Source organism: Anthonomus grandis, chromosome 7 (assembly GCF_022605725.1).
Source record: "Anthonomus grandis grandis chromosome 7, icAntGran1.3, whole genome shotgun sequence".
Classification (NCBI taxonomy): Eukaryota; Metazoa; Arthropoda; class Insecta; order Coleoptera; family Curculionidae; genus Anthonomus; species Anthonomus grandis.
Genome location: NC_065552.1, coordinates 14,300,117 through 14,324,168, shown reverse-complemented (window position 1 = coordinate 14,324,168; position 24,052 = coordinate 14,300,117). Strand labels below are relative to the sequence as shown.

General features: G+C 31.1%; 1 protein-coding gene across 1 annotated transcript in view; it reads left to right on the top strand.

Annotated features, from left to right (window-relative positions):
- LOC126738399 (exportin-5) overlaps window positions 1-24,052 on the top strand; it is a 41,985-nt gene that overhangs the window by 7,825 nt on the left and 10,108 nt on the right. The window contains 16 exon segments of the mRNA XM_050443715.1: window positions 1,123-1,334; window positions 3,292-3,453; window positions 3,518-3,684; window positions 4,631-4,789; window positions 4,844-4,882; window positions 4,885-4,992; window positions 6,382-6,501; window positions 6,572-6,712; window positions 11,507-11,719; window positions 14,666-14,850; window positions 14,908-15,031; window positions 15,147-15,292; window positions 17,023-17,152; window positions 18,318-18,445; window positions 18,569-18,736; window positions 20,872-21,003. Of these exon segments, the coding sequence (XP_050299672.1) occupies window positions 1,123-1,334; window positions 3,292-3,453; window positions 3,518-3,684; window positions 4,631-4,789; window positions 4,844-4,882; window positions 4,885-4,992; window positions 6,382-6,501; window positions 6,572-6,712; window positions 11,507-11,719; window positions 14,666-14,850; window positions 14,908-15,031; window positions 15,147-15,292; window positions 17,023-17,152; window positions 18,318-18,445; window positions 18,569-18,736; window positions 20,872-21,003 (2,334 nt within the window).

Below are 24,052 nucleotides of genomic sequence, written 5' to 3'. Positions count from 1 at the left end.
CTGTTGATTGCCTTCCATTCCTGCTGCAATACATTTTGCGCTACAGAATTTCCCAAAGGTGCTCAATGGGACTTAGATCTGGGGACTGGGCAGGCCAATCCAACATGTTGTTGTCAGTAAAGCAGCGCATTATGGTAGCTGACTTATGATAAGGAGCATTGTCTTGTTGAAATATGACTCCATCTAAGTTAGTGTCACCGAAAATACATGTTAACGAAAGCAGAAGTGCTGTTTCTAGTACATACTTTTGACTGTTCATATAGCCTTCGCAAATCAACATTTCGCCAACTTCCTCAGCTGCCATGCAGCCCCAGATCGTTATGTTGCCTCCCCTATGCTTGACAGTTGGTACCATACAATTAGGATGATATTCTTCGCCCACCCGCCGTCTGACGAAGGTTACACCAGGTGTCCAAAATACCTGCAAGATAGGAATATTTAAAAAAGTTTAAAACTTTTATGATTGAGATTGTACAAAAATAAAGATCACTTAGTTAAGTTAAGGTAACTTACCTCTGTAAAGTATTTGTGTCGCAGAGCCCATTCCTGCCGTTTTCTTTTATTTTCGTCGGAAAGCCATGACTTTTTTCTGGCTTTGCGGCCTTTTAAACCTACTACTACTAGTCTTCCTCTGACTGTCCGAGCACTAATTGTTCGTGTAAGTTCCAGTCTCCTTATATCGTTTAATGGTAGATTGCACGGCGCATCTCAAACATTTCATAAATTTGGTAATCTCAGTTTGCATTTTTCATTGACCTTTTAAAAGTTGTATTTTTATACGATTTTTTAAACTAATTTCACTTTTTTTCGACAATTTTAAATAGCTAATAATCAAATAACCCACAAAACTATAAAAACAATATGCCTTCCGCTAAAGAACGCAAAATGTAGTAATAATAGATCAGGACATCAAAACACCGATCGCTTCAAAAAAATTGTGTGTACATTCCTAAGACGCGATAAGGTGAGTGAAATTTCAGTGTATCTTTTACAAAATAGAGAGATTGAGTAAGTTTTTAAAATTAGTTTTTATTTATAATCAAAACCGAAGTAATTTATATGCTGCCTAATAATTATGGCCAAGGTGTAGTCAAATCTGTAAATATTGTATTTTTTCCATAGATTTCCAAAGATCCAATTTTCTTATCAATCATTCCTCAATGGGTGCAGTGTACGGCACCAAAAATAATTAAATTTAACTATCCTGTGGGTAAAAGTCCGACAGGGAATGTACCAGGTGAAACTTTGGCGTACGCCAAGATTGATTTTGATAGTGAAGAAGAATATTCTGCTTATTTCTATAGATGCAGGTCTGATGTATTGGACTCTTTTAGGTAAGATACACTATTACATAATATATTCTACCCAGGGTGGCCCACATAAGATTTTACTGTGTTAATATATTCTTTTATATACAGGGTTAGTTTTTTGGATAACCTATATAATATATCAGTTTTGAATTTTACAATTCTAGGCATTTTTTACTAATAAATGTACATACACATCTTGACTTCTTTTTAAAATATCTAATATATTTTTTGCTGGAATCGGTGCGAAGTAGAGTTAATAACTAATAATAATGTTGGGCAATTAATTAAGAGATAGTTTCTTAAGTTTTTGGGTTTAGGCCTAAGAAATTGTCTATATAGGGGTTAAGTATTGACATTGAAATTTTTTATGTTGAACTTTTATTGAGGATAATAAAAGTGAACAACTTTTATTTAATTAACCAATTTAGCATAATTAAACATAGTATTTTTTAATCGCAGCGTAAGTAAATTAAAATACGATCTAGAATTCTTATATTAAAAAATTTTAGGCACAACAAAAGGTTCAAAAAATTGTATACCATTCCCGTAAATGCATGACCTTGTTAAGCATTTTCTTCGCCCTATCAGTCGGTGCTTAGTAAAACTATATGTATCCCTATAAATATATGTCTTATTTGTTTGTGCACATACAAATTGTCTTTAATTATGCACTTTGAAAGGTACTTGTTTCTCCTAATTTATCTTACACAATAATTCTAAAGTGTAGAGTATTTAAACGAAACGAGAAAAAGGAGTCGAGTCATCGATCATCGTCGATTAGAAAATGTAGTACTTAATGTGCGAACGAAAGAAAATTTTTAAAATAATTTGATGTAAATTTACCCTGAACCATCGTGGTATGTATTATTTCAAATCGAAAATGTTGCCAAAGCCTGAACTAGATAAGTATCAAATATCCAAATATTTAGAAAAAATAACTGGTTAATTAAAAGAAAATCGTATTTTTACTAAACTACCCTATATTTCGCTTGTAAAGGTCTAGATAGACCCATAAATTATGGCGTATTACTTTTATTTGCGGTTAAAACACTTTCACAATGACATTTTTGTTTTGAATACGTCGTTACCTAACTGGCAGTATTGATTCGGTAGCACCGTACTGAAAAGGTACAAATCTAAGACACAAATCTAGAATTAATTTCGTAGTTGGAGTGCATATTTTTTATAATAATATTTGATTTGTTTTTCTTTTATTTCTTTTTTCTTTCTATTTGATTTTTTTAACCACATGTTGAATGAGTTTCTCACATTTCTGCAAATCAAAAAATGGAGAAAGACAAAAAACAGATTCACAAAATTTTTACACGTAGATGTGTTATTGTGCGAATTTACAAATACACAATTAAATTACAACAGATACAGTCACTTGAAAAGTAGAGAGGGAGACTGCCAAATTCAATTTTAAGACAAAGGTACTATACAGAAAGAACACTGCTGACCCTAAAATACCAAATGAAAATATATTTAAAAAAAAAACTAATTAAGCAGGAAATATAAATATGTCAAATCGTTAGGTAATTAGCAAATACGCGTTTGCCAAATTTTCCAACATAATCTAATGTTCGTTTTCCATAAACGTATCATCCACCATCCACCGTTATACACGCTGTATATACTTCTTTTCAAATATCTTGAAAATCGGTGCATGGTCACCTTTACGACAATATGATGATGACATCGTTAATTATACGAATTGATAATTATAAATGTAGCAATTGTAATGAATATCATATTTCTTTAATGTTTTAAAGCTTTCTTAGCACTTTTTAGGGTTTTTTTTATTAATATATTACTTTGAACATGTTAAAGCAGGCTTTAGGTTAAAATGTTTTAATTTGTTTGAATATAATGCAACAACAGATAGATAGAAAACAGTTTTTTCCCGCGCTGTGTGACGTAAAAGATTATATTTACAGAGTATAAGTAAAACATTTGCAACTTGATTTTTTTATATTTTTAGGCAGGCCACGATAGTGGCCCCTTTAATAACCTTTAACTATGTAGAGCAGTGGCTACACAAATGTCTCTCAGTGCCCAATAGAAACTACGGCCTAAGTCAGTCAGATCCATTTTTCCAAGAATGGGAGGCTTTGGCCATGTTTTTGGAGAGCGTTTTAAGCAGGTATGATTTTACAGCTGTACAAGATCCATAATTTTCTCTATAGAGTATAAATTCTTTTTTTCAGGGTCTTGCAAGCACCAGAAAGACCTCCAGTAACGTCTGGATTGAGACTATTGCAATTGTGTTTGACCTATCAACCAGTCGATCCTTTGATTATATCTACTCTATTGTCTTGTATTTCCTCTTTATTTGTATTTTTAAGTATGTCCACAGGCCAGATGGCGCCAGCAGGTAAGTTAGATACGGCTTTTTTACATTATACAGAATTATTATTCTTAACTATAGTTTTTTATAGGCAAATTTAATAGATAAAAAAAAGAACATTATAATCCACTAAACAATAAAATACTTAAAAAGCTCTTTGAACTCTTATATTATGTGCCTTTTAAATTATTTTCTACACGTTATTTTTGTACACAGTACATAATATAAAAGTTTCGTTATAATATCCGATGTCGTTTAACTCTCGACTTATACCGACTGTACAGTATATCGGTAGGCTGTACTACAGGTCACGTACGTCGCAGTTCTTATAGAATTACGTAACATTCCATTTAAATTTATTATTTTATCTCTTAAAGAAAATGTTAGGCTATAACATGATAGAAAAACAATTTTGGTATTTACAGTCTAAGTGCATGGATTATTTGAATTTCAAATATCTCTAAGAAGGTGGCTCGTAGCGACTTCCACCAAAATATCTTATTACATGAGAATAATAGAAACATACTTTTTTTCAAGATTTTATTTAAGTTCGCATAAAAAGTTATAACACATCAAAAGTATAAAGAAAAAGTATAGATAGCGCCCTCAAGTGGTATCAATACATAAAATTCAAATACCATAATTTCAAAAATTATTTAGAAAAAATAAAAATAAAACTTTAACAATTTATATCCACGAAACGAGGCATTTCCGGGAATCAGTTTATAGGATTTCTTTTTAAATGAGGAAATCCGTTCTTTTTGTTTGTTGGAATACCCCAATTGTATATATTTTTAACTGGGTACTCCAAATTTAAAATAATTTATTACAAATGGTGTTATTTATCTTTATAAATTGTTATAATTCGTTTTTATGTTATAATTCGTATTTATCTTTATACGTGTTTAATATTAAATTTTTAATTTTCCCTTATATATTTCAAATATTTACTCAAATTTTATTTTGATCACAGTCAACTCTGTGGCTGCTTCTGGTGCTGCACTCCTACCTCAAGTGTTGGAGAAAATATTTTCTACCCTGGTTTATGTTCCTGAAGGGCAAAAAGATCTTGTCCGTTCTAAGCAAATGAAAAATGTCAGAAGGCATGCCGCTGCTCTTGTTGTTAAAATCGGTATGTTTATAAATTTTTGTCATTTAAAAAGAAATAACATTCGATTTGAATTAGGTAACAAATACCCGTTGTTATTGCTACCAGTCTTCGATCAATAAAAGCTACAGTCGACAGTCTATCACGCGAAGACAGTCCAGCACGCCTATCTAATTTAGAAAAAGTGACCCTTATGGAAGCGCTGTTATTAATATCAAATCATTTCGGTAAAACTTATACTAAACCAATATACAGGGTGTTCTCAAAGTTCGTTGAGTCATTTATTTTAACTACTTGTAGGATTCGTAAACAGGAGTTGACATACCAAAAATCGCCTGTATAAAAGTTACATAATAAAAAAGATAGTAAAACATTGAAAGTTTGAAAAGCTAAGAATGTTAATAAGCAAATTCGTTGAGTTTCTCGGCGAATGCCGTGTAAATTCTTACCGTTTTTAATTCACTGTCCTTACCGTTCATCAAAATTTGTGTTATTGTATGGTTTTCAGTATGAATCTTTGGTTCGATCGGTTGTATAAGTTTTCTAATACTGCTATTTCATTTATTTGACGATTCTTTGCGGAAAAATCACCATGTTTACGAAAACAATGAACTAATGGACATAATATTAACCTATGCAGAGCGCAAAGCAAAATCCAGCTGCAGCATGCAGGTTGCAGGCGGAAAAGTTTTCTTTAAGAAATCATCCTGTCCCACTTATGTTTAAGTGTTTACAAGAAACAACGAGGAGACTAGGCTGGCAGAGCTTCTCAACCTGAACTGTTACAGATCGAGGAAAACATTTTTTAAAATAGTCGAAGATGACCCAACATTGAATACTAGAGCCATAGCAGCTCAAGTTGAAATTTCTCTTAGTTAAATGTGGAAGACAGTGCGAAAAGACCAGTATTATTATTATCACCGGGTACAAGCGTTACAACCAGATCATCCGAGAAGAGTTGTATTTTGCCAGTGGCTTTTAGAATATTTCAGCAGAAATGAAGCTTTTACAAAATTAATTTTGTGTACAGATTATGTCACATTTACACGAGATAAGAGTGCAAAATTTCCACAATAATCGTGTTTGGACAGTAGAAAATCTGCATGTTGTAAAAAGATCTAATTTTCAACACATGAAACAGACTATGTGGTTTCTACATGATGGGACTCCATCACATTTTAAACCAGAAGTTCATGAACATTTAAATAATGAGCCTCCGAATAGATGGATAGGGCGCAATGGACCCAGTTCTTGGTCTCCTTGCTCCCCAGATTTATCTTCTTTAGCGATTTTTTTCTGGTGTATCATGATGACGCAGTAAATACACCGGATGAACTTCATGAGCGCATTGAAAATTCTTGTGATTTCATTCGTGGACAGATTGTGTGTTAATCGAACAAATGGAAATAAAACAATATTTTTGTAAAACCTGCAACCATTTAACTTGAAGACTTAAAAATAATAATAATGTAAAGTAAGTCTTTTGTTTTGCAACTTTTATATAGGTGACTTTTTGTATATAAACGCCTTTTGACGAGTTCTAAAAGGTGCTAAAATAATTGACTCAATTTTGAAAACATCCTGTATACATTTTTTTTAATGTTATAACTTTTTAGGAGATTACGAACGTCAAAGTAACTTTGTAACGGAAGTACTTCGAGAAGCGAACACTCAATTTCTAGCTATTGTAAATTCAGGGTCTCTTAAAGGGGCACGGGAGTTTATGGCATTTATCGGTGAGTTTTATATTTGCCTTGCAATTAGAGAAATTTGTCATATTTTTGTATTTATTTAAATAAACATTAGGTCTTGACAAGCCGCCAGTACCTGAAAACACTACTGACATTTGCAGTCAAAATAGAAGCAGTTTAGTTTATTGTGTGAATATGGTACTTGGTGCTATTAAACGATGTTCTTGGCCTGATGATCCTGAAAGAGCCACTAGAGGTAAGTAATGTACAAATATGATCTCATATACATTGTTAATCATAAAACTAGTAAAGTAGTCCATAGATTTTTAGGTTGATAAATTTGATTTATAAACTAGACACTCTAATCTCACATTATATTCGAAATGTTTATTGAATTATCTACAGATAACCAAATATTAAAAGAGAAACTTTTAAAATTGAAAAATATTCTTAATTTACAAGAGAGCCATAAAATAGTAAGTGATAACTTAAGTATAATAGGTCTTATTAAATATGAGAGAAAAAATGTGCAAGTATTTTAATGTATTTCACTTCGAAGTTACATATTCAAAAAGGAAAGAAATCTTAAGATTAGATAACAAAAACAAAAGTAAGGACACAAAGTCACGGTCTCATCCAATCTATATAATTTCTTAAAAAAGCTTAAAAGCTACACGTGTTTCGCTCCTGTCGGAGCATCATCAGGCCTAGACCTACACAGATCACATTACAACTAACAACAAAATTTTGTAATTTCCATCCTTAAACAATACAAATTCTACAGGAATTTCGTGAAGATGACTCTGAGCGAAAAATAGAATTTTAAGAGGGAATGACAGAAAAATTACATATTACTCCTGAGTTACTAAGAAATATTTGTTTTAGCAACAAATGCATGTTTTTTTAAATGGTTCTTTAAATAAACACCACTCTAGATACTGAAGTGATGAAAATCTGCATGTTTTCAGGGAAGGACACACACAGTATCCAGAAGAAATTAATGTGTAGGCGGCAATATTGGGTAATACTATTGTAGGGCTTCTATTTATTAATGGTAACCTTAATGGCGAAGCTTACTTGGAAATGATGGAAACCATCTTTCAACCTAAAGTTGTTGAAGAAATAGAAAATCAGTTGTGGTAGGAACCTAAACGAAGATTTGTTACATTTTCAACAAGATGGAGCGCCACCCCATTATGTTCTGTCTGTAGAGCAATTTTTACATGATGCGTTTCCAGATCACTGAATTGGGAGAAGAGGTCCAATGGAATGACCGGCGAGATCGCCAGATCTAACACCCCTTGACTTTTTTTCTCTGGGGTCACTTCAAAACTGTCGTGTTAGTTATCACAAAAATTGCTCTGTGTCGGCAATTTTTCAAATGTGAACAATTTTTAGAGTTATTTCAAGAATTTTTTTATCATCTATGCTTATGAAACTACATTTCTAAATTTGCCATTTTCTCGTAAACATTTGAAAATAGGTAGGATATTCAATTAAAAAAAATAAGTTGGGTTAACATCTTGCACTTTTGTTTTATCTTGATACTTTTAAAAACAAAAAAGTATACAGCTGATTAAAATTTTTTCAAAAAAAAGGAAATGCAGTTTTTATATTAAAAGATACAAAAATGCAATATTTGTCAGAAAATCCAGTCAATTAGTTAATTTCTTTCCAAGTTACAAGATATATCTAAAATTAGGAAAGAAAACTTAAAAATCACAAAGTAAAGGGTTTTATTCAGTATCTATCTTAAGACATTAAATGTCTAAGATAGATAATATAAATTTATATTTATGTCTAATATAAATTTTATAAATATTTAACATACAAAGTTTTTTTTTCGGAAAATACTTTAATATTAATAAATTCATTTTTAGGTCAGTAGTATTTCTGTTTATCTTTTCAAACAAAAATGAAATCTTGGCGTCAAAGTTTCAGCATTTAATTCTGTTCACGCTGTTTTATTTTATTTTATTTCACCTTAATAAAACTTGAGTGTTGACCCATATCAGTTTTCTTGCATTTTAACTTTTTGAGGTTGGAAAATTCACAATCCAAATTGTGTTTTCGACCTAAATACTTGTAGCTTTGTACTATATACTTTCTATACCTATATTAGCGCTAGTAAGTTTTTTGAGATTAGGTAGCACGTGGCCGAGTATAGAGAGATCAAGAATGAAGTAAATTTGATAAACATGATTAATGGCCGCGTGTTGCATCCAAATACCGTACATACATCCAAAAGTCGTAGTATATTATGTAGTCAAAAATAGGCACATTATATAATTGTATTCTATACTGGTATACAGCGCCACCGATAGAGCGCAAAATGTTATAGTTTGTAAGTACGCCACCCGGAACATGCTCTTCCAAATATTTTTAATTTTTTTTTATCTTTTTAATAAAGCACTTTTTCAATAGGTTCATAATTATGGATATATACAGGGTGTTTCACTTTTTTGTAGCAGGACTTTAACAGTATTTAGAAAAATTAATTTTAAGGTAGGTTTCTCATATAAATATTAATCGTCAAACTTTTTGTTTCTGAGATACAGGGCGTCAAAGTTTCCCAAAAAAAAAGTTTTTATTTTTTAATATCCGAACTATCAAAGATATTGAAATCAAAATTGGTATAAACAATTCTAGGATGAAGGGTCATAATCGTAAATAATGTCGTGTTTCTACGTTGGCCAGTGGCGGAGATATGACTAATTAATAATGTTAATGTGACTAAAAAAGTAGCACGCCACTGGATTAAGTCGATTAAACGATCATTTCTAAATAGTGCATTTAATTGTAAACAAAAATGCCCTCTTGATATTTGTTCGTATCTGACTCCGTTTTCTCCTCAAATTGGGTTGTAAAAATCACTTAAGATTTGAAGATAAATTTATTTCAACCGTCTAATAAATCGCAACATAGAACAATACCACAAATACTTATAACTTATTTATAACAAACAGCAGATTACAAGAACACAACAAACAATTAACAAATTTAAAGAAGGTGTTTGAAATGTGAACCATTTTCTGCAATACATAATTCACATCGACGAATAACCGAACGTGAAATGTTATTTAAAAATGGTACTATTTCATTACAAGCAATCCTAATTCTATTTATAAGGTCATCCCTTGTTGGAACAGGTGTCGCATACACTATTTCTTTTAAAAATCCCCATACTGAAAAGTCTAAGGGGTTTAAGTCTGGGGATCGTGGAGGCCACGCTACTGGCCCTCCACGCCCCATCCATCTTTCTGGATAATGGGTATTCAACCAATTTCGCACAATTCTCCCATAATGCGCAGGACAACCGTCAAGCTGGAACCAACTCCGTCTCCTTAAATTTAAAGGAATATCTTCCCACATATTCGCATGCTCCCGTTCTAAAAATTCCAAGAAGGCTGCAGCATTTACCCGTGGTGGCAAAAAATATGGTCCAAAAAGTCGATTGTCATAAATACCAATCCAGACATTAACACTAAATTCATGCTGGGAGTTTCTTGGTCGAATTCCATGTGGATTTTCATGCGCCCAAATGTGCTGATTATGGAAATTGACCACTCCACGCCGAGTGAAGCCCGACTCATCGCTCCACAACACGTTATTTAAAAAACCTGGAGTATTATTAGCTGCATTAAGAATCCAACGACAAAATGCAGTTCTTTGTTCTTCATCTCCTGGTTGTAATCCCTGAACAGGCTACAAATGATAAGGACGTCTATGATCCCGTCTTAACACTCGGTAAACACGGGAAGCTGAAATTCCTAAACCAGCGGAAACTCTTCTAATACTTGTTGTAGGATCTCTGATGAACTCACGCAAAATTTGTTGCCTATTTCTCTCTATTCGAAAATTTACATTATTTTCATTTCCTCGTACATTGCCTAAACCATTCTCAATAATTTGTCGATGGACTCTTACAAATACAGAAGGATGTGGATGCCTTCTAATCGGATATCTGCGCATATATTCCCGGGCTGCTTCTGCGGAGTTCCCATTTGCAACCCCATAAATAAAGTGGATATCCGCTAACTCTTGATTTGAAAACATAAATGGCATTTTGACACAAAAACGATAAGAAGAAATAAACAAATAACACTTTTTGAGAACGCAATTGCAATTTGACACGATAATACTAATATGACATTTACATTTTATGACACTGTTTTTATTTCATATTCAAATTATTAAAATAAATTAATATAAATAACATTTCACGTGAATTATGTATTGCAGAAAATGGTTCACATTTCGAACACCTTCTTTAAATTTGTTAATTGTTTGTTGTGTTCTTGTAATCTGTTTGTTATAAATAAGTTATAAGTATTTGTGGTATTGTTCTATGTTGCGATTTATTAGACGGTTGAAATAAATTTATATTCAAATCTTAAGTGATTTTTACAACCCAATTTGAGGAGAAAACGGAGTCAGATACGAAAAAATATCAAGAGGGCATTTTTGTTTACAATTAAATGCACTATTTAGAAATGATCGTTTAATCGACTTAATCCAGTGGCGTGCTATTTTTTAGTCACATTAAGATTATTAATTAGTCATATCTCCGCCACTGGCCAACGTAGAAACATGACATTATTTACGATTATGACCCTTCATCCTAGAATTGTTTATACCAATTTTGATTTCAATATCTTTGATAGTTCGGATATTAAAAAATAAAAACTTTTTTTTTTGGGAAACTTTGACGCCCTGTATCTCAGAAACAAAAAGTTTGACGATTAATATTTATATGAGAAACCTACCTTAAAATTAATTTTTCTAAATACTGTTAAAGTCCTGCTACAAAAAAGTGAAACACCCGGTATAGACAATCATCCATATATAGATAATAATACAAATAAGTAGCACAACAAGTAAGTAAATAGAAGTCTGAAAAGTATGGTACCTAGGCACAGTTTTTGGAATGAACAATAACCTTAAATTAATTTTTAAGAGTATTAATACAATAAACACGGAAAATAACATTTTATGATTATTTAAAATTGAAAATTTGCTAATTAATCTGTGCTAAACGTTTTCCTTTTAGGAGGTTTCGTAGTTTCACTCACAGAATCCGGAAACCCAGTCTGTCGGAACCCCGCAGCTCCCCACGTGGTACCACTCCTACCTCACATACTCTCCCTGATCAAGATTTTTAACGAACTGTTTACTCCTGAAATTCAGAATTTAATCAACACAGGCTACAAAGGTTGCTTGGGGATGCCCGAATCTGAGAAGACAGTTTTGTTGGGAAATACTGGTAAGTTTTTGTTTTACAGGGTGATTAGACGGAAAAGTATAAAATTTTAAATGTGCCACATATCAGCGAGTGTATAAAATAGGTAATTTTTTTAAATGTTTTAAATGACGAAATTTATTTAACAAACTTTGAATTGTATATAAAATAAGACAAGGATTGTATATAAAATAAATAATATATTTCTGCCCTCTACCATTTTGGTCAAGTTTTAACGATAAGAATTTGTGAGAGAGGTCGTTTTTAAATCAACATTTATTGAAAAAAATTGTATACATCAGAACATTGCGAACTTATTTTCTCTGTGCTTCGAAACGATGGCTCTACTGATAGATATACTGTCTGATAAATGTAATACATTTTCCAAAAGTTTATTTTAATCGTCTAACCGAGATTTTCTAATAACAAAAACTGAACAATTAACCAAAAATATAATTCTTTGAAAAATGAAGTAATAAAAGAGTATACACTCAATGCATAAAAGACATATACCATTTCTATAAACAAAGAAGTAATTAGCTTATTTAGAATTTCAGTTAAAAAGTAAAAAATTTAAGAAATATATTTAAAAATATATCAATATTGTCAAATAACTTATACAAATATAACTTGATAGTCTAAAAACTCTGCGCAATATCTGATCCCACTAAAGAAGAAGACCGTTACTTAATGGAGAATTACAAACCCCTGTTTTTTTTTATCAAGTAATCATAATAGAATTAGCTAGCATATCAATAACAGAGCTAGCTATATATAATACCATAAACCGTATTTTTGAGGAGGAAATGAAGGTCATGGGCTTGTTAAGAATGTGATCACAGCATTAATCATAACCTTCTGATTTCAAGGATTAAAGTCATGGGTCTTCGTGGGATTTTTTCGCAACTTTTTACCTCGTACCTGATGAACAGAAAACAGGTGGTGTGTAGTACTACTTAGTAATGATGGAAAGTCGAATTGCTCCCAACCAGAAACATTACTTCAAGGTGTGCCTTAGGGCTTCACCTTTTTCTTTATCATATATCTGAACAACTTTTCAAAAACATATTTAAATCTTGCTTAATTAAACTAGGAAAAAATTTACGGACTATCTGCATAGTTGTCAATAGTCCAACAAAAATTACCTCCATCCAAATTCCAATTCATCAAGGATATCATTTTTTAATTTCTAGGAGTTCATTTAGATCCCTTTGTTGAACTGGACACATCATATTGATTATCTGGTGAGCAGACTAAGCATTTTTTGTGCCCTTTTCGCCGATTATGTCATTTAGTATCCGTTACCTCTCTGAAAAGTTATAATTTTTGACTGGAACTTGAAAGAAACTAGACCTTCCTGATTCCTTTTATTATATGCCAAATTCCCAAATAAATTTAAAAATTTAATCTAAAGGGATGAGTAAAATTTCAATAGATCTATATAAATAATGGCCATTTTAGTGACAGAAAATAAAATATTTCGATAAAAAATGATATTCTACAAACAATAATACTATATTTTCCACTTTTTGTTTTATACTCATAGAAAAAAATCACTTTTTTAAATTTTAAAATAGGGTGCCATGAATGCGTTAAAAGTTTTAATTTTTAATCAAGTAATCACGGAAAAATAGTTTTCGTTACATTTTATGACTTAAATCTTTCACACGCCTATTTAAAATGTCTAAACCACTAATTTTGGCATTTACTTAATTTTTTTAAATAGCACATTATTGGGAACAACCACTTTTAAAATGCGGTTTCTTTTTTCCAATAATTTGATATGATTATTTTTTAAATCGGTTGATAAATAAGCCCATAAGAAGAAAAAAACTAAGTCACATAAATCAACGCATTTAATCAATAAAAATAGCATACAAGGCTTTGATTGCTTGAATAGGCTGCATTTTGATGCGTTCTTCAATTATTTTTCAATTGACATAATACATGACATCTTGTCAAGCGCAATTATTATTTGTTATTTAAATAAATTTGCTAATATATGAAATGTTTACCAATGAAGAAAAAGTTGATATGCCGCACATTATATTCCCGCGCATAGGTACTTTCATTAGACAAGAAGGTGGTCGTTTCGAACATGTTATGCTAAAATAATTTGTAAACCTCATATTTTTTCTGTTTGTTTACCGTTTGAGTGTACCTATGTTATGTTAGGTAAATGTTAAATAAAATAGGTCATATTAAGATACTGAAAAAAATATTGCATTGAAAAATGTGTTCTTTTATTCTCAAATAGTAATATGACGTTTGACAAAATATGATGTGTTATGTCAGTTGAAAAAAATAGGCAGGCATGTCATTACAATGGTTCCTGTTCGTTCATTTTTATAAATTAGTTTTTTTCTTCGTATGGGCTTATTTATCAACCGATTTAAAAAATAATCATATGAAATTATTGGGAAAAACCGCATTTGAAAAGTGCCTGTTTCCAATAATGTGCTATTTAAAAAAATTAAGTAAATGTCAAAATTAATGGTTTAGATATTTTAAATAGGCGTGTAAAAGATTTAATTCATAAAATGCAAAGGAAACTATTTTTCCGTAAGTACTTGATAAAAAATTAAAACTTTAAACGCATTCACGGCACCCTATTTTAAAATTAAAAAAAAAAAACGATTTTTTCTATGAGTATAAAATAAAAGGTAGCAAATATAGTATCATTGTTTTTAGAATAATATTTTCTATCGAAATACTTAATAATATACCAAGTGTCCCATTTAAAATAACAAAGTTGGCACTTCCTGTCAAACTGGAAGTGGTGGAAAACAATAGAAGATGTCAAAAGATTCTCTTCTAACTATTCTATCGACATACCAAATTTCATTTGTTTATCTTGAAAAGTAAAAAAGTTGTTAAGTGTTCCCTTTTTTCTGCGTCACCCGGTACATATATTACGTTTTTGTTGTATTGTTTAGATTGTTTCAGAAAATATTTAAATTTAAATTTTAGGTCATCTAACCGACGATCAAGTGGTAGTCTTCAGTCCCATGGAAGGGATGCAAAAGTTCCTAACGGGCCTCCATGAGAGCTGTTATCATTTGGTCGGCTCTATGGGTCCCTCTCTCGGAAGAGATTTGTACAATATTCCCGACTTAGCTTTAGCTATTATTAATAGTATATTATCTTCTTTACATGTAAGTCCTTCAGCATTTTTAGCGGCAGCAATAGTCTAAATTTTAATATTTTTGTAGTATATACCAGACCATAGACTGAGACCGATTGTAAGGGTATTTTTGAAGTCGTTTATATACTCTTGCCCGGCCCCATATTATGAGATTGTAGTTTTACCTGTAATGGCTCATATCACTCCAATATGTATGTATTTATTATAGTTAAACTTTTAAAGTTAAATTAAACTTACATGTTTTTCATGTTTATGTGTGTTATTATATACTTTACATTATATATAAATATTTTTTTAAAATTTAAGATCGAAATAGGCTCCATGGCAATTGGCAGAAGGTTATCGAATTTCGAAATCGCGATACTCCAGATGAAGATAACGCAGACACTCAAGAGGTATTGGACGATATCCTAACTCGCGCAATTACAAGAGAATATCTAGATTTACTAAAGGTAATTGGCTTTAATTTTTGTTTCAAATATCCCCTATTTATTTATACTTAAGAAATCGGCTGAATTAGAGTCTGGCAGTCCCGTGACGATAGGACTGGCCACCGATCAGTAAGTAAATAGTTGATTGGAGAAAATTTCGAACATGTGTTCTAAAATGTGCTGGTGCATTATGTTGAAAATTCATCCCTCTTAACTTTGCGCCATCTAACACGCCCTTAGAAACTTAAAAATATTTAGAAAATATTTTTAAGTTTCTTAAATGGCCGCTAGCGGGCGAAACTACGATCTTGAATCTAAAAAAGTAAAGTTTTTGTGAATTGTGATATATTAACCTAACAAAAAAATACATGATCTTTAAAGTAGGGGACAATCTGAAATTTGTTTGTTCATTGTTTTGTTGTTTTTTTTGCAGTTTTTACTATATCTTTAAAAATTAAGTTAATGGGAGGGAAATCAAAGGTTTCCGTAAAAAACATCCTGTATCTTAAAAATGGCTTAATCGACTTTAACACAATTTTGTTCTTTAAAATGAGCCATTATTGGGCATTAACTGTTTTAGTATTCCTTAGTATAGTTTTGTTAGCAAAAGGGCTTTTTTGGCTCGCGAAACGTAAAATTTAGGCCAAACAAAAAACCTAAAAAAAAATTACAAATTATTGGCAGGTCATGAAAAAAAACAAATATTTAATCAAATTGTTAATAGTTGTCCATAGTTTTGTTTAGTTTTAGCGTCCTTGCGATGTGAAAATATTTCCCCGATTAGTAACTAACTTACGAGTCAATGGTAGTTTTCGGCATAAATTTCAACGGCAACGAATTGGATGATCCCAACTTTATTTTCAGAGATACAGCAAAAACTGTCAAATGAAATAGTTTTAGATTGTCCTCTACTTTAAGAATCAAGAATTTTTTTGTTAGGTTAATGTATCGAAATTCACAAAAACTTTACTTTATTAGATTCAACATCGCAGTTACGCCCCCTAGCGGTCATTTTAGAAACTTAAAATTATTTTCTAGGTTTTCCTCTTGGCCCTTTTAGTAATAAAATTTTTTACCGCAAGTCTCTACGATGAGTACGTTCCGAGAAACCTCGTATTCTTAGTTGGCCACCCTGTACAGACTAAAACGATGTAATTAAAAAAAAAATCTTTAGAGTGTCACTCAATATAGTTGCATATTTTTTGTATATAGGTTTTAGGAAAAGGAGCACAAATACCCAATTTCCATGTACATGAAGTCTCACAATTAAACTAGTCAATTTGCTGAATCTGGCTCTCGAAGAATTGATTCAATTGAAACAAAAGCAAACAGATCAATAATTAAGTATTTAAGATGAACAAGTTTTTACCAAAATACGAAATTCACCCTGTATCTCGGTGATAAAGCATAATTAGTCAATTTTGTTAAAACCTAAGGGTATATACAGCACTTAAGTATGGTCGTTAATGACGTTTTCCGGTTAATAATGAGTCTTAAGTTAAAAAGAGGATGATCGAAGTTGATACCCATTAAAGAAATTTGCCGGGCATATATAGAGTTTCTTTGACACACCTACTACTCTATTCTTTGACTCTAATCTTTGGCACACCTACACATTTGTTGATTAAACAATATAATTGAATAAATAACAATGGTGCGCTATATAGTAATTAACAAAAGAGAAATACGACTCAGAGATTCTTTGCTACTATGGTACTTATTTGTAATTTGTCACATCCTGTAATTTTTAGGTGGCATTAGTAGGCGGCAGTCTTACCCCAGAGTCCAGTTCGGAAACGATGGAAACTGAAGAGCTAAGCAGCTCGCCCACTCCGCCTTCAACTAGAATCAATTTAACTGCCGAAGTCATATCTGATTTAGGTAAGTGAATGGAAGCAATATTTATGAAATAATCAAAATCCATAAAATTATTAATAAATTGTTGCTTTTGGAAGCCAAAAATCTTTTATGCTTCTTGCTAAGTTAATTGGATGTAGGGTCAAATAAAACTCAGATTTTAAATTTTAATATTGTCAACGTTTCGCCCATTATTAGGCCATGCTCAGGGCGACAAACAGTGAAAAAAAACCATTCATAAAGATTATATGTACAAACAGAAAAATGTAGTGAACCACAAATGTTTATCATAAACAACGGTCTTTTGGTTTCTTAAACAGAAGTGAAATCAACTAATGATTTAATTATTTTAATTAATTATTAAGGACCTAAATATTGTTCCCCTTACCAAATTGATTAACCAATTATTATTTATTAATTATTACCAATTTCCAATTTGTTCCAAAAATTGTTTCAAAAGATTATTTTCAAAGAGAGAAAGCTAGAATGAAGAATTGAATGGTAAACAAATAGGTTTATCGGGATTGTTTTTCTAAATCCTGAGGTACTAGGGCCGATTACACAAATTGGATGTTCGCTGCTGTTCATAATCATTTATTTAATTGTGTAGATCACAATATTCTACTCCATGAGCTCAAATACCACGATTTAATCACACCAGTGTCAAACTATTACAGTCCTATTTGGGTCATAGAAGTCAGTTTGTGGGATGTAGGTCTCGGTGTTTGGTGCTTCAGCGCCATTCTGTGCCTGTTCTATTTTTTGTACATCTTAACGACATGTCATCCTAATTTCATCTTTTACGAGTATGCTGATGATACTACTTCCGTGTATCTCTAACAAACTGAGTTATTTCTATAGCATAGATTGTGTTTGAATGAGTCGAAGCCTTAAAACATATTTTTTCCCTTTGTGATGATATTCAAGTACAGTCATTGGATGTTTTTGTACACTTTTTGGATGGACTATGTGTATACTCAGGACTGTTTTGTACTTTTTCAATTTTTAGATATTAGATATCCATTAAAAAATTCCAATAAGTAGGTGAAATATTAAAGAATATGTAGTATTAATGAGGTTTTATTACGTAGTATCCAAAAGTTATAACATATTTTCCAAACATATAAAAACACTTAAAAATGAATTTAAAGCATAACTGCTTCAATTGGTATTATAATTGATTTTTCAGGTTTGATTTTGTTACGTAGTGAAAAGACATGTCAACCAATAGTCCTGACTGTCTTAGGTGCTCTGAGCTGGATTGATAGTAACGCATCTTTAAAAGCAAGCCAGCTTACGGGACCTATCGTGCGACAGGTACAATTTTATTTTTAAGGTTATATTATATTTTTGAGTCATCAAATTTCCAGTAATGGAATTTCCATAGCATTAACGACTTAACAGCAAGATTATTCAACATAAACTTTTTATTTTGTGTAGTTGACAATAGATGCCTCCCTAAATGGCGAAATGGCAACGCATATTATGGCAGCCGTGTTGAACGCCTTAATATTACATGGGCAGCATGAAAGTAACCAAGGAACCTTATTGACCTTGGGAGCCCAAATTTATGAAATGTTAAGGCCCTCATTTGTCGAGGTTTTAGCGGTAAATATTTAAATTTTCATAGTCTTAAGTACTGTTAGTTTTATAAAACTAGTATTTTCATATTTGCATAAATTTACTGCAAATTAATTATTAAGTGGTTTATATAGTGTTTTACTTTCTGTAAGTACGTATCGAAAAACGTGCGTTTTTTCAGCAATAAAAGAAAGGTTACACTTGGTAATGGTTTATTTGCAATTTTAGCCATCTTTTATATTTTACATATTTCTGATTTTTTTGAGTATACACGAATTGTGCACCAACATGTTTTAGTATGACGCGGTCTGTAGTTTAAAAAAAGGATAAACATTGTTTCTTTGGATACTTATGTAATATTTGATAGTTGCTGAAGTCTCGGTGCGATCTTTCTGGGACTTTTTAGCCTATTTATAGTGATTTATAACTGCAGTTTAGAATTTGATCATCATTTCAACATTTAAGTAAGAGGGTACAATAAATGACCTAACATATAGAAGTGCACGGCTACAATGCAATTAGATTTACCCTATTGGTGCTAAGTTTTCAGATTTAAAAATATTTAGCAATGCCGACGGCTATTTCTTTATGTATGTATATATCGTATTAAATGTTTATTGTTTCTAAATTTGGTTAAATTTTTATCCTTGCGGATGAATGTAATTCTATTCAATTGGTGTGAGAGGGGATTAAAATTAAGGATTACAATTTTTTGTAAGGTAACCCAAGTCAACCCAACCCAAAATTTGATGATAATTAAATTTAATAAGAGCAATAATTATGAATGATAAGGAGAGAAATCTGTCCGTTTTAGAAATGCTCAGAATTTGGCTGAATTTCGTAATTGTCCCTAGGCGTATATAAACTCTATGATCTTTATTAATCTAGATGATACTTTTAAACCCCTAGAGTCTCTTTTCATACCTAATGACGTTTTATAATAAACATAATATGCTATGACTCTAATTTTACTGTGGGCAAGCAATTTTTGAACAATGTTCTTAAAACCGGCCAAAGTCTTTGATAAATAAATCAAATGTGGAGTCGAATAAAAAATTTCAGTCTTTTCATTTTAAAAAAGAAATGTCTGTCCTAGATAAAAATTATGATGAAGCTCGGCTAAGATGATAGTACTGTTGATTGAAAATTTGGGAACACAAAAGATACGCAATTCTTTGTTTTAAAATTTTAATCGCTCGACTATCAATTACCGTCCAGTTTCGTTTACCGAGTGGTGCTATCGCCAACTGGTTTTTTTTTTTTATAACAAGGGCTACACTGCTAAGTGCGTTTTTATTCATATTTTTTATCAACCGATATTTAAATGAGCTGTAATTTGACATACATACATATATAAATCGTATAACAACACAATATTATAACAACTAAATGCTGTCAATTAGCTGGTCAAATGATGTATTTGAATCCTCCTTTAGAAGTGGCATTACCTATAAAAAACAGCTCTGTAAACAAAGTGCATTTTGAAAACAAAAAGTAATCAGTTATTTTGGAAAATTTACGACGAAGGCATAAGAACCGTATGTACACAATGTATTATAGGTATAATTTTTTAGGTATCTTATTTCTGAACTAATTTGATTTCAAAAGAATATAAAAAATATAGGTTTACAAACGCAAAATGGATTTTTTAAAGTTTAAGAAAAAAACTAATTTCTTAAATATTGGTCTTAAATATTTAAGTTCAATTGAAGTATTTAAAAATAATAAAAAAACAAATAATAGTCACTATATTAACTAATTTATTTTGGACCCTTAATTTAGTCCTTGTTCTACGCAAAATCGTCGTCGAACTGTAAGAAATCTTGAACATCTTCACAATTGCCTTTGTTTAATAATTTTTTCAATCTAATATTAATGTTGCTTTGTAAAGTAATTTGAAACTGCTGCACACTTGGCTTTGTCTTGTATCAAGTAGTTTTACAGAGCATTCAATTATTTATGACGGTTTAAGAACTTACAATCACTTGCCCCTTTGATGCAAAAACAAATCATTAAATCTCTCGTATTATAATAAAAATGTATTTTGCGAATTGCATTTAAGTGTTCACACATATTAAACTACATATTTAAAATGCATATTACAACTGTATAATGATTGTGAAGCAATTTAATTTATTTTAAAATAAAACTGTTTGAAACAGGTTATGCAACAGATACCTGGAGTAAACCCCGTGGATCTTCAAAAACTAGACGAACGAATTTCTGGAAGCACTAGCAAGGGGAACAAAGTAGAAAAGGTTAAGAAGGATCTATTTAAGAAGTTAACAGGAAATGTAAGTATAATATATGGATATATTTAAACGTTTCTAATCATACTATTCTTTATGTAAGGTTTTTATTTATATTGCCTATTTCTTATCTTAGAAAAACTTGAAATTAGAAAATTATTTTTCATTTTATCATAAATTACAGTTGTCCAGGTTACCTTAAAAAAATATTTTGCGCAGTTGTTGGTTGTTGTTTAAAAACTATAAAAATCAAATAAAAGGTAGTCTTTTTTCTAAATAAACCAACAAAGATGTAGCCTCATAGTAGACTTTCATAATTAAATGTATGGTAGTAAGTATACTTATAACGAATTTCCATTGTACAAGCAAACCTACAAAAAATAATTATATATTATTTCTTCTATAAATTTGTAGCCCTGAATAATAATAATAATAAATCGTCTTTATTTAACCAACCCTGCAAATGACAGTATTTGCCTGAACAGGCGAAGATTAGCGTAAAAGCTACTCTTTATCTCTTAACCTATCCAGTTAAAAAAAAAAAAAACTAAAATTAATACTACTTTAAAGTAAAACATATGTTCCATCAGCTAAGTAACAATTAAATAAATGAACCAAGAACAACCAATCATTGCTGTTCTAAGAATAGATCTTTATAGAATCTTCGATAAAAATAAATGGTAAAATGAAAATTTGGCCTGAAACGATTAAATAGAATGACAGCTTGATAGGTGAAAGAACGTTCAAACATTGATGTAGTATGACGTGGCATTGAAAGTATATTATACCTTATATTACGACTATGAACCTCAGTTCTGTAAATCATCTTTTCACACAAAGACACAGGTGTGCGTGTTTTAAATAGCAATATAAAAATACTAATAAATACAACTTAAATATATTCAGAATTTTTAGCCATTTAAGTTGTAGTATAGCTTGTGATACATAGTCGTATTTCCTAAGATTATTAATAAAAAGACAACATGTGTTTTGAATACGCTGCAAGCGATTTTGCGTTATTCTATCTATACATGGGTAATACACAATTATACAATAATTAATGATAGACATAACCAAGGATTCAGAAAGCTTTTTTCTTGTTTTGTAATTTAAAATACTTTTATTTGCATAAAGCATTCGCAAGCGTAAATAACATTTTTGTAATAACATATGATCAGTGATCATATAACAGTGATCCCTAAATCTGAGAGATGTGTCAACAATGAGACCCAAAATTTTTACGTGATTTGGAAAAGTGAGAGCAGTATTATTAAGCGTAATATTAAGTGTATTTTCTATGTTATGCCGTTGATTGCGACCCGCAAACAATAGAACTTTAGTTTTAATAGGGTTAATCTGCAAATTATGTTCACTGAAGAAATTCATTATCTGCTCCAAATCAAAATTAATGGAGGAAGGAAAATTAACTGAAGAAGAAAATAAACATATTTGAAAGCTTGGTGGTAACTTAAAAGACATTCTATTTTAACATTAGCCCTCATCAGGACCGATACCTCAAGAAAATTGTGTATATATATATATATATGTGTATATATATATATATATATATATATACCGGGTGGTGCGTCGCCGAGCGGAACATAGGAAATCCCATGTAAATTTTAAGGGGGTCAATTATTGGCTTCATTCTTCGCTCTTCATCTCCTTCTTGCAGCTCTTGATGTTTTTCGAATTTATACGAATAATATTTGTGTTTTTTTAAAGTGCGCAATACCGTTGTATGATGTTTATTTACCTCTTGCCCAAGAACCCTCGTACTAACCATCTTGTTTTCCTCCACACTCAGTAGAATATTAAGATCTCTGTTCTCTCTATCTTCAGCACTATTTTCGATATCCTGAGTTGAACATTTACAATTATTATTACGGTACCTTTGGACTCGAACTTATTGACAATACGTTTAATAGTTGAAATGGACGGAATGGGCTTGGTGGGGAAATAAACTGAAAACATTTCAGATCCTGCTCTAAAACTGTTTCCCGCATAATGCCACTTAATTATGGCTTTTTTCGTCGATTAAATAATTCATACTTGTTTTCAAATATCGACTGTCACAGATTTATTGACACTTTTCCTCACGTCAGTGACAATATTCATTTTACTGGTGCCCGTTTGGTTTTACCTGAACCGAAAATTGGCTAATTTTGCAATTACATTTAATTGAATAATTCAAGATTTGCTTATTAAAATTTTTTGAAACTGTGCACAAGGGTTTGTTAGATTGGTCTCTTTAAAAAGTTATCTTACATTTTTCTATAAAATATACAGAGAAGCCAATAATTGACCCCCTTAAAATTTACATGGGTTTTCCTATGTTCCGCTCGGCGATGCACCACCCGGTATAAGTATACAGGGTGTCCGGAAAGTCAACGATAATACTGAAGGGGCTGATGGAGCAACTCATAAGCACCCAGAAAAACATAAAATAACCTTAGTAAAAAATCGATGGTTTTCGAGATATTGGCACTTTAGTGGAAGTCACCAAAATCCTACTCTTGGATCAGATTTTCGATTGTCACGCCGTAAAAATAGATATTTTTTAGAATCTCTTTTTAGCTATGCAACACTGAATAGCCATTTTACTGATCAAAGACAAACATTAAACTAAACGGCCAAAAAATTTAATAAGAAATCTATTCTAAAATAAAGTATTACTTATTTTTATTTTTTAAACTTTGAATTTGACCACTCATACTGGACCAAAAAAATTGTACGGCAACCTGGCTAATACCTTAAAAACTTTGCTCATTTAATCTACTTTTTAAAATTACCTAAATGTTTTTTTAACAGTTTACTATTATTGTGTTATAGTAAAAAATAACCCTAATTCACCTTATGATATCATTGTAAAAAAATTAAACAAATTTTTAAGTTATGTTTAAAATGTTTTTATTTAACTTAAAAATTAAAAAAATCAAGAGCGAAGGTAATTCTTATCACCATAGCAATAAACAACAAACATTTTTGGAATTTAGTTTGTTTACAGTATTCCGTGAACTAACTACTTTTTTGCTTGGATCCTAACGTTTCTGTTACCTTTTGCTTTGGATTTGTTTATGAGTTCATTTTCTTG